The sequence below is a fragment of the Heteronotia binoei genome, chromosome 6 (assembly GCF_032191835.1).
Source record: "Heteronotia binoei isolate CCM8104 ecotype False Entrance Well chromosome 6, APGP_CSIRO_Hbin_v1, whole genome shotgun sequence".
Classification (NCBI taxonomy): domain Eukaryota; kingdom Metazoa; phylum Chordata; class Lepidosauria; order Squamata; family Gekkonidae; genus Heteronotia; species Heteronotia binoei.
Window position 1 is genome coordinate 58982926 of NC_083228.1, and position 12085 is coordinate 58995010.

The 12085-nt window shown below is 39.6% G+C and overlaps 1 protein-coding gene across 2 annotated transcripts in view; it reads left to right on the forward strand.

Annotated features, from left to right (window-relative positions):
* Window positions 1-257: 257 nt before the first annotated feature.
* RAB11FIP2 (RAB11 family interacting protein 2) overlaps window positions 258-12085 on the forward strand; it is a 58246-nt gene continuing 46418 nt past the window's right edge. For both annotated transcript variants that reach the window (XM_060241541.1, XM_060241542.1), the window contains exon 1: window positions 258-767. In XM_060241541.1, the coding sequence (XP_060097524.1) occupies window positions 406-767 (362 nt within the window). In that variant the 5' untranslated portion in view covers window positions 258-405. The remainder of the gene's footprint in view (window positions 768-12085) is intronic.

Below are 12085 nucleotides of genomic sequence, written 5' to 3' on the forward strand. Positions count from 1 at the left end.
GGAATGAAATACAGGGAACCTGGTAGATCGTTGCTTCAGATAAAGTAGGGAAGCTCAGGGGGGTCTTTGCTAGTAAGGGGAGTAATCACTACAGGGGTTATTCATTGCCTCAGGTTTGAGCAGGGTAATGGAAGTTATGTTCACAGAGAGGGAGTTAACCTGAAAAGAGTGTGGAAGAATACAAGGGTGGAAAAAGTTGTGGTAGAAAAGAAGAATCAGTGAAAAGGGGTCTGCGTGTGGATGGCAATATGAACTAGATTAAGAAATCTGAGCCCAGTGTAAAACCCTTGGTTAAGGAATAGTTGAGAGATTTGCACATACAGATATCAAGGATCTGTAAAGCTTTGAAGTTCATCTCTAAAGTAGTAAGACTTCTTCAGGCTTTATCACCTCCGCTTGAACCCCATGTCGGAGACTATGTTGGCAGAACAAACCCAGAAGTGGTTCCCCACTCATGTACAGGTCACGGTCCTTCAGGCCAAAGGCTTAAAGCCGAAGGGCAAAGGTGGTACTAATGATACATATACGATCATACAATTGGGAAAGGAGAAGTACTCCACCTCAGTGGCAGAGAAGACCCTGGACCCTGTGTGGAAAGAAGAGGCCTCATTTGAATTACCTGGATTGCTGATGGAAGGAAATTCAGAAAAATACATTCTCTGCTTGATAGTCATGCACAGGTCCCTTGTTGGCCTTGATAAATTTCTGGGACAAGTGGCAATAAATCTGAATGATATCTTTGAAGACAAGCTAAGAAGAAAAACAGAGTAAGTGTTGTTTTTCTTATACTGGAAATCTAAAGTAGAACTTTTAAAAAAAATTTCAGCAGGTTTATTCTATTGCATCTCAAGTACAGATTTACAAAGACAGCAAAATAAGCAATGTTGGTATACCAAAACTAGATGAGAGCTCATCAGGGAACAGTGGAGTGTATAAGTTTCTAGGCTGTCACAGGATAGTTGGTGTCAAGTAATGGTTAAGAGAATGAGCTGGATTCTGGGATGCTGCCTGTTCAAATCTCACCTCCGTCAACACATTCAGTAGGTAGCCTTAGGGAAAGCCATTTTCTTATGACCCCATCCTACAAATGGGGACAATAGCCTGCCATACAGGGCTGCAAGTAGGGTGGTTTGAACTCTGGAAGTACTGTAAAAAGCTAAATGTTATTATCCTTATTGATGATCTCCTAGCCCACAGTGAGTATGAAGTGGTGTACACTCTAGGATTCTGAGTTAGCACACACACACACACAATTTATTGGCAATATGTAGTCATACTCCCACGTTAGATGATTGTGGAGTATTTGGATATATATGATGATATGGAAAATTTTCTGAGTGCTGCTGAGCTTGTTTGTTTATAAAATGTTTTTATTGTATTTTATTGTTTTATCATATGTTGTACTCCGCCCTGAGCCCTACGGGGAATGGGTGGAATAGAAATATACTAAAATAAATTTTAAAAATAAATTTTTAGGCTTTCACCAAAATATACTAGGATAATGCAAAGCAATCTTACGGGAACGTGATTTCTAATTCCATAGTAGGAAGTAATCTGAAAGACTGAATGCTGATCAAAGAAACTTCTATAGTGTCACTTTAGTAAAACAGTTGTAAAATGTTTACAAAGGTTTATAGTAGTAGTTAGTAGTTTTAGCAAAACTATCTTTTAAGAAAGTGATCCATATAAGCCTCTTTCTCTGGTGTGTAGGCATCTTATACCTTCCGTTATCTGTATCAGATTTACCTGCTATTCTCCTACCTTGTAGTATTTGAATGCTGTGTGAATAGCTGTGTTCCTTCCTGTATCTGATACTTCAATGAATCTATTACTCTAATGAAATAATATCTAATGTTTCATACATTGTAATAAATATTCATCCCATAAGTTATACTTTATAAGATCTTATTCTATCCTAATACTTATTTGATTTTTCACTGTTGGCTACCCATGGGCCCAAAATTGTGAAGGATGAGAAGCAGTCAGAAGTAATTTAGTTTTCAATGTGTGTGTATATCTGCTTAATATTAGCATATGTATCTGTCCTTGTAACTCTCCGATATGTCTAGCATCATCATTATTATTGCTTGAACAGTAATGATAATGTTTATATTTATTAATTAGGAAGCAATTCAATGTGTCCAAAGAAGGTATTCCAAGATGAAGTTCTGGGCTTGAGAATGTTAATTGATTGCTTTGGAGAGAAGTATAGATTTTGAGGAATTCTGCCATGAACTGCAGTTTGTTTATTTTTAAAATTCAATGCTGGTAAATCTTAGATCTCTTAGATAAAGACATTTCTACCAGGTATTCCACTTTAACCAAGTATTTTTTTGTGCAGATGGCTGTTGTGTTTCTGTGGATTGCTCAATCATTAAGAAGTTTCTTCACGGAACTTTACACAAAATAGTTCATGCAAGAATAATGGAATGAAATGAAATATTCATAAATGGAGAGTAGTGTAAAATGATGTGCATAATAAAGTGAATGAGAATTGTTGCAAAACCCAAACCACTTCATTAAGGGAAAATGCTGCTATTCTTGTATTGTGAAGTGGCAACATTTTCAGATCCATTTTATAAATATGTTGTAAAGCACTGATGAGTAAATCACTGCATTGGAAAGGCTTATTTCCGGTATAAAACGAAAGTCCTGTGGCACCTTAAAGATTGACACTTATTTTGTTTTATTTTGCTACAAAAGACCCTTCAGCTTTTTCATATATTACTACTTTCCTGTTTTGCGCCTAACTTCCACTTCAGCCCCATTTGAAATTGAAACAATAGGGATTTTCCCAAAGATTTGAGAGCCATCCCATTACATTCATTAGTTATTCACTAGAGGAACAAGAAACATTCTTCTGTGAGAACTCTATTGAAAATGATGCTTTATACTTTGACTGAAAACTCTTCCTGTTGGCTGGTATGCTTATGATACCACTGTTTATCTTCTTTCAGCAAGATGCCAGCTGATTAGCTGAGTTTTTACTGTTTCTTATGTCACTTTATCAGGCTTTAAGGTGAGAACGCTGCAGTCTTTAGAGGAACTGAAGATGGAGGCTGCATTCTTCATCTGCAGTTATTGTGGGATTCCCATAATTTCTCCTTTTCTTAATAGACCTTGTCATTACAAATTTTGGACTAGACAGGAGAGGTTTAATGGTTAGGCAGAAGGGGACATGGAGGAACTCTCTCCCTCTGTCCCTCTCTCACTTCCATGGATACCCTAGGGAAGGGATGGGTAGATGAAGAGAGGGGGTAAGAATGTAGGATTTGAATGAAAGGTGGAATGATATATGTGTAGCTTGAATGGGTTTGGTGGGGGTCTTTGTATTCTGCCTTTTTTAGAGGGAATCACCCTTGGTTTGAGCAATAGAGGTGTTCCTGGATTGATGAATGAATTGGAACTCCTCCTGCTTGCTAGCTCCGTCTTGGGGTTTCATCCTTATCCTGGGGCATTCCATTTAGAATCTAAAACAGGCACTAGGCATATTTGAGTTGATGCTTGACTTGGCTGTTATTTTCCCCAACTAAAATGAAGGTGTCATCTCTCCTGAGAAATATCCATGCTCTTTAATTCTGTTTCTGGGGATAGGCTGCAGTGAGTCAGAGGCAAAAGAATGTGATCTATATTTGCTCAGGTCAAGGTTGTGTTGTGAATTCAGTGCACATATTCAAGGACTTAGCCTTGGTATTATAAACTGGGCCATCTTCTTCCATGGCATTGATCAAGGGGTTTAGGTGTCAGGGATTTCATTTTACCTCTTCAGATTTCATTGTGGTCCCATTGTCATACTAAGTACTTCACCAGTACCCACAGGAACCATAACTTTTATTGTGCCAATGTAGTTCTCATGAAAATTTGGTGTGGCGTTTGAAGAATTTCAAAAGTTTGTGAGCATGAAATGTCAGAGAAGCTCACTCAGGATACTTTTGCTTGTGTCAGTGTATTCGTGATAGCCTTACTCTTTTCTGACAATGAAAATTATTACAGCTGAAATAAAAGGTGTTAAAACTGAAACACAGTGTATTTAGACCTTTTCATGCCTTCCAAGGGCCACAATTTATACCATGATTTTCTTTTACAAGCCTGAAGTAACTCCGTGTCCCAATAAATTCCATTTAACTCCTTGCAGCACATGCTACTCTTCATAATTATGTGTCAAGAGGAAGTGAAAAGCTGAGGGAAATTTGACTGTAACAGTTTATACCTTGCTTATCACTGGCTGTATTAGTGTAGGGCTCCTGGCCTACAACAAGTTATATCGGTTAAACATCCCTAGATTATAACAGATTGCTACTGCTTGGCTTCTCAGTTTTCTCTGTCAAGTAATGGCTGCTGCTCTCATAAGACTTGTTATATATAGCATAGGACAGTAACTCTGATGCTGTTTAGCCTTCAGGAACTTCGGGAATTTCAAGAAAGGGTATCAGGAACCATTGCAGCATGGCTGCCAGTAGAGCAGGAGTGTAGCCCTGTTTAGAAGTTACAATGAACACAGCCTGCCTGTACTTGTGTACATCTGTTCATAAGGAAGACCTAATGCTTGTTAACTTTACATATGAAATTAAGGACTAATGCCTGTATAAATGTTTATATCACATGTTGAGTTGTACATGTGTGGCATATAGCCTGATAATTGTACATATAAAGAAAAAACAAACATATGCTTATTTATTTACAGAATTTATATCCTGCTTTTCTGCTCACATAAGGGTCACCAGGGGGTCTAACAATTTAAAACAGACATCATAAAATTACATTTTAAACCATTAAAATCAACCCCCCCTCCCAAGCATATAACATTAAAACAATGTTAAAAACCAGTTAAAATACATACAAAATGCAGAAAACATGCCAAATGAAATAAAAAGAAGTATTCACCTACTGGTGGAAGACAGCAACAGATGGGTCATATGACTCTCCTTGTGGAGAGAGTTCTAGAGCTTTGTTGCCATAACTGAAAGTCCATCTCCTGGGTTGCCACCAGCCTAATCTTAAAAGATGGCGGCACTTGAAGCAGGACATCCAAAGATGATTGTAGTGGTTGGTCAGGTTTGTATGGGATTAGGTGGTCCTTCAGGTATATTCAGGGCTTTTTTTGTAGCAGGAACTCCTTTGCATATTAGGCTGCACCCCCCTGATGTAGCCAATCCTTCTGGAGCTTACAGTAGACCCTGTACTAAGAGTTCTGTAAATTCTTGGAGGATTGGCTACATCAGGGGTGTGTGGCGTAATATGCAAAGGAGTTCCTGCTACAAAAAAAGCCCTTAGTATGTTGGTTCAAAGCCATATAAGGCTTTGAAGGTCATGACTCTCCTTGTGGAAAGAGTTCTAGAGCTTTGTTGCCATAACGGAAAGTCCCTCTCTTGGGTTGCCACCAGCCTAATCTTAGAAGATGGAAGCACTTGAAGCAGGGCCTCCAAAGATGACTGCAGTGGTTGGTCAGGCTTGTATGGGATTAGGAGGTTCTTCAGGTATATTGGTTCAAAACCATATAAGGCTTTGAAGGTCAAGACTAGCACCCTTAATTGTGCCCCAAAACAAATGGGAAGCCAGTGTAGATGGATCAAGGCTGCAGTGATATGGTCCCTACAACCCACTCCAATCAGCGTCCTGGCTGCAACATTCTGTACCAGTTGAAGTTTCCAAACACTTCTGAAAGGCAGTTCCTGTTGAGTACACTGTATTAATCTAATCTAGATGTAACCAGGCAGGCAGAAAAGGACACAGAAGGTTAAGCAGTCAAAGCTGATAAAAAAAAACACTGCTGGCCACAGCTGCCACCTGCTTATCCAGCAGTAAGTCTTGGTCCAAGAGCACCCCCAGATTATGGACCTGTTCCTTCAAGGGGAGTACAACCCCATCCAGAATGGGTGACACCTTAAATCCCCGGTCACCCTTCCATCCACCAATGGCACTTCCATCTTGTTAGGATTAAGCTTCAGTTTACTAGCCTGCATCCTCCCAAAAACTGCCTGCAGGCACAGGTTCAAGTTTTCTATAACCTCCTTGGGATCAGATGGAAGTGTGAAATAGATCTGAGGGTCATCTGCATCTTAGTGACAGCCCAGCCCAAATCTCCAGATGACCTCATCTGATGGTTCCAAATAGATGTTAAAGAGTATAAGGGACAAAATGGTACCTTGTGGAACCCCAGTGGCCAAGGGGATGAACAACAGTACCTCAGCATCACTTTCTGAAATCTACCCTCTAGGTAGGACCAGAACCAGTGCAGAATGGTGCCTCCCAATCCCAGTCCAAGTAGGCTGTCCATAAGGATACATGGTCAATTGTATCAAAAGCTGCTGAGAGGGCCAGAGAATCCACAGATTTGCACTTGTACACTGATTGTTCATGTGTTCCTTTTAACTTGAGAACAGGGCCTGAGTTTTTGGGGAAGAGTTGCTATATGGTTTCATACGCTGGAAAAGAAGAGAGTTTGCTTCCTCCATGGGCACAGAGAAATACTGTCCAGTGTAGAGATATGAGAGCCATTATCTGGGACCAAGCTGAGGATGTGTGGCTGTGTTGCACCTGCCCAGGATGAACTCTGTGCTTTACTAATCATGGAGCTGGTAGGGAGTGTCCTAAAACTTGCTGTTTTTTCTGCTCCATTAAAGATCAGTGAGACTCAAGAAGCAGGTAGGCTCCCAGAAACTCAGCAGGTGGTATTTTATTGGGGATGTAAAATATCTGTTTTGGAGGCAGTCTGCTGGTTTTAAAAAATATTTATTTAATTAAATTTATGGATTGCACAATCCCTGCTACTGCAGGGCTCTGGGACATGCACATCATTTTATTAAAAAAATAATAAAATCTTAAAATAAAGCCATACATCAGCAGTACTAATTGTTAAATACTGGAAGTTCTTTTTTATAGGTGTTTATTGAACAATTAGTATGAAGTTGCTACTCAGTTGTAAAGTGAATCAGTGATTTCAATAGTGCAATAGAAGCTTTATGTGGAGAATAAACCCCACATCTTTCTTGGAAAACACATGTGTTTTTTACCTACAGCTAGTAAATCTGTTGCACTTTTCAGTACTGTTTGTACTGTGATTGTATGAGTATTAAAGCTAATAATTAATACTCCTTTACAGATGTCATTTTGAGAACTTTTAAGAGCATATTTTATTTGTTTTTGAGTTTTCTAGGCTGTTTTCTTTCCACTGTTCCTCTCAAGTGTGAACAGTCATAGTAGCTTTTAAAATGTATTTTTCTTTTAAGAAAAATTGTTTATTCCTCACACCCCAATCCCCATACAACAACAAAAAACATCTTATGAGCTACTTGTCTGTCTCATGCAGTAACCATCTATTTAATGATTTCCCTCCTTTAAAAAAAAAAAAGCTTAATTCTAAGCCATATAAGGAGCAAAATAGAAGTATGATTTAGAAGGAAGTGGAGATCAGGTAAGGTAGAGGAAAGCAAAAGTAGAAAAATAACTGAATAGGTGAGAGCGCACCTATACTAAACTGCTTTCCCTGTCAAGGCAGGAAAAGAACTGAAGAGATGGGTGGCTCTCACCAAGGAGACAGGAAAACTTTGTTCCTTCCTCCCTGAATGGAGGATGGGAATCACCCATCACGTTTTCCTCTGCCTCAGAGGGAGAAGCTGCTTTTCCCATTCCTTGGGCTGAGTTGTGATATTAACCCTGTACAAAATTTGGGGATGTAGGTGTGGTGGCATGGTCAATACAGCAGCCTCATGGGTTACATGCATAGAGGCCAAATTGTCTCAGTGGAGACGTCACAAAAAAGCCTTAGTTTATTCATGACAAAAATACATCTAGTTAGTTGTTATGCTTCCCCCCTGCCCCCCCCCCCAAAAAGGAAAGATTGAAAATGGAAGCCTTCAACTAACTTTAGTTAGTAGTGATGACTGGATGTGGGCATCACCAATGTTAGAGGGTTGTTTCCTTCTTATAGCCAGTTTGATGTAGTGGTTAAGTTTGCGGACTTTTATCTGGGAGAACTGGGTTTGATTCCCCACTCCTTCACTTGCAGCTGCTGAAATGGCCTTGGGTCAGCCATAGCTGTCGCAGGAGTTGTCCTTGAAAGAGCTCTCTCAACCTCACAGGGTGTCTTTTGTGGGGGAGAAGGTGAAGGAGATTGAGCTGCTCTGAGACTCTGAGATTCAGAGTGGAGAGCGGGATATAAATCAAATATCTTCTTTGTAACTGGGATTCTTGACCTGGGTTAAGTCCAGAAATGTCATGATAAATTGGGAGACATTTCAATGCTTCCATCATCTTTCTCCATGTGTTGTATGAGGAGGGTGTGTGTGTGTGAGTGAATGTATAGGCCTTCACCACTCACTCAATATTACATGGTGCAGTCTCCATGTTCAGCTTTGTATCTCTAGGCCCCTTACGCAAATGTGAAAATCCAATATGTAGATAATTTGAAGAGTTGAGAGAATAGGGCAATACTGACTCATTTATTTAGGGAAAGTATATGCAATCACTCCAGAAACCTGCTCAAGGCAGAATCTGAGACCTTTTCATAGAGCTTTAGTTTAATAGCCTGGTATCTGAACTAGTGTTACTGTAGCTGTAAGACAAAAATGTTTTTCAAGTTGCTGCCTAGAAAATTGCATATCTGACTCTTCCAATGTGGAAGGGGCTGGGTGTGGGATTAATTCTAGCTTGTCTGTTTCTTCGTGGTGAAAAGTTGAACCTTGGTAAATAACTACAAGTGACATATCTCTAATGCATGGTGATGTCATAATGTGACATAGGAAAACAAGACAGTTGTATGGTAACATAGACATTGTAAATAAATGTAAGAATACCATAGTTCAGGGAAACAAGAATTGGAAATATTTTATCACCCTTTCCCCTCCCCCCCGCATGCTTAGTGAATTAGTATAGAGCAGGGGTGTCCAAACTTGCTTAATGTAAGAACCACATAGAATAAACGTCAGATGTTTGAGAGCCACAGGAAGGAAGGAAGGAAGGAAGGAAATAGTTGGAGAAGGAAGAGGTGGAGGTGGAAAGAAAGCACCTTTAACTATCAGTGCATTCTCCAAGCTGCTGATTGACTTAACTTGGAGAAGTGATTTAAAGAGAGAAATGTCTTCTCCAAGCTGGCTGACAGGGCGGTGGGGGCTTCAAGAGCCACATGTGGATCCCGAGCCACAGTTTGGCCACCCCTGGTATAGAATGTATTACTTTTAAATAATGCTTGCATTTGGATGTGTATTTGGGGCCTCTGAACAAACAAGATTTCTGGTATATGTAGTCCAGTAGTAGTTATTTATATGGGAGTTAAGAGTGCATTGCTATTCTGAGTCCATGGGCCCATAATTCTAAATGCAAAAGTCGGATGCCTGGCTTTCATAATTTTGATTCTTTCAAAACAGCTAATATTTTTTTTTATTAAATTGCATTTTTTTTTGCTTTCAAATGCATTTAGCAGATCTGGAGCATTGTATCCAAAATGACTTTGTAACATTGATGTGACCATAACTGTATTTATTTGGGGGATAAATGAGATCCAAATAGTTGATGAAGTGTCTTTATTGGTAATATTTCTAGTTTTTAATATATTTAATAGCTTCCTCCTTCCAACACAGCTGTACATATGGTGCTCTAAGAGACAGACTTCAGAGTCACTGGAGTATTACAAAAAAGATATTTAATATTCTGCACAGTGCTGAACCTTGTCAGCAATTCCCTAGTGTGTTCCGCTCCCCGCCCCCTAAGAAAAATGAAGGCTACCAGCTGATCTAGGATTTCTAGGAAGATTTCTGACCAAGCAACATGCAGGGCTTTCTTTTTATCAGAGAGAAATATGGTTGCTAGCCCATTGCGGCTTTAACAGTGTATGAAACTACAGACTAATAACCTCTTGCATATAGCACTTTTAAGTTGCTTTTGGTTGCACCTTTGAACAGCATATGCCTTTAAAATAATCTGAGTGTTAAAGTTTCTTCAAGCTGTGATATTATGAAGGGGCCCCTCTTGTATTGAATATTTTACTGTCTTCATTCTGGCACGAGATTTAAGCAGCTAAAACAATAGTTAATATAACTCGGCATATAAATATTTTTATTACCATTATTCAGAATTTTTTCCTTTCATGAGTGCAAAAAATCATTAGGTTTTTTTTTCAAAACACTAGTTCAGGTTTGGTGCAGGTGGTGGTCATCAAGGTTTCATTTACAGCCCTTGTGTTGTTGTAACAGAAATGCCATAGTTACTCATGTTCCATTTTCCTTGGTTAGATGTTGCTGAACATAGAGTATAAAGGTGGGATAGGACTTGTTCACTAGTTACCTCAGAAAAATCTGGACCTATTATAAGTTGTGTTGCACACATATATATTTCCTTCCCCCTCAATGTAGTGAGAATCAAGGGGTAAACTGGACAGTATATGATTGGTTGAATATAGTAGTTTCCTCACTAACCAGAAATAAGCGGGGAGGGTGATTTAACACCAAGAGCACATTTTACATAGGGATAGTACAGACTGGTTCACCTGTTTTAGTTTTCCCCCTGTGATTGAGAGGAGAGGGGTACACAGGTGACTGAAACTCAGACAAGATGGACATTTTTAAATGGGAAAGTAAGATTTGATATTTGGGCAAATAGCATGGATAATCATGTCATTTGGTATTTAATTTTTGTTTTATTTATTTAGATTTTTATTCTGTCCTCCCTGTGAGTGGGCTCAGGGCAGATCACAACAAGAGAACAGAGTCAGCAACTCATCACAAGAAAATTCAATGAAATATACAATTAATAGTTATAAATATACATCATCATTAGGGTTTGTAGAATCTTTCGGGCTCAAGTGCCGTGTTCTACTGGAGAAAGTTTTTCTTCCAGACGTTTCGTTCTCAGCTGCGGAGAACATCCTCAGTGGCGTTGCAGCCGGAGCAGGCGCTCTGACCTTCTTGGCTGCTGCAGCAGCCAAGAAGGTCAGAGCGCCTGCTCCGGCTGCAACGCCACTGAGGATGTTCTCCGCAGCTGAGAACGAAACGTCTGGAAGAAAAACTTTCTCCAGTAGAACACGGCACTTGAGCCCGAAAGATTCTACAAACCCTAATGATGTTACCAGCTGTGAAAACCTGAAATCTTTGATATAAATATACAGTTTATAAGAATGAAAATCATTAAAATATAAGACTAAAACAGGTACCAACAATTGCATAGTGACTCACGACTTTCTCAATGTTGGGTCATTGTCAGAGTTTTGTTGAGTCCCTTCACCCCCCCCCCCCCCAGCACTTATAGGGCAATTTTATTTTCAAACTGATTGCAAGTCAGCTTGATTGCATGTGCAAAACACTTGAATCGTTATTTTTTTGCAGCAGTGATCTGCATCCACTTTGAACACCCTCCTCTGTATCCACATCCCTTTCTACCTTTTCCTTCCCCCTCATTTCCTCCTTTCTGACATGCAATATATTTTGAGGGAATTATAATGGAGATTGGCAATAGTGCATTAATGATAGCTAGGTGCTATTATTTTAAATGATCATATGTGTGATAGCACGTTTATTTGTTATTTTAAAGACTGTCATTCATGCCTTCCAAATTTTTATTATTCTGAATTTGGATTATTTTGATTATCTTCCTGTATACTCTGAGTCCAACCCCCATGTCATTCCTTTGCTTGCATTGTATCAATGGCATCAATGCTTGCTAATGTTTCCCTATTGTGATATGTTCATAATGTTCCCACTTTACTGCCAGTTTGCTAATTTCTTCAGCAGCACATGCAATTACTTGTCTCCCAACCACCATCTTTTCTCACCTTTGGTTTTAGCAATCCCGTTCACTCTGGGCAACCTGTACTTCACCCAGGGTGATTTGTCAATTTTAGTAGCTGGTAATATGGAAAATTGTTTTTTGCATTATTTTGCTGTACACATCACTCTTATTTAGGGTTGCCAATCCCCAGGTGGGGGCAGGGGATCCCCTGGTTTGGAGACCCTCCCCCCGTTTCAGGGTCGTCAGAAAGCGGGGGGAGGGGAGGGAAATGTCTGCTGGGAACGATATTATTATGGAGATTTATTCCCATTGAAAATCATGGAGAATTGATCTGCGGGTATCTGAGGCTCTGAGGGGGGCTGTT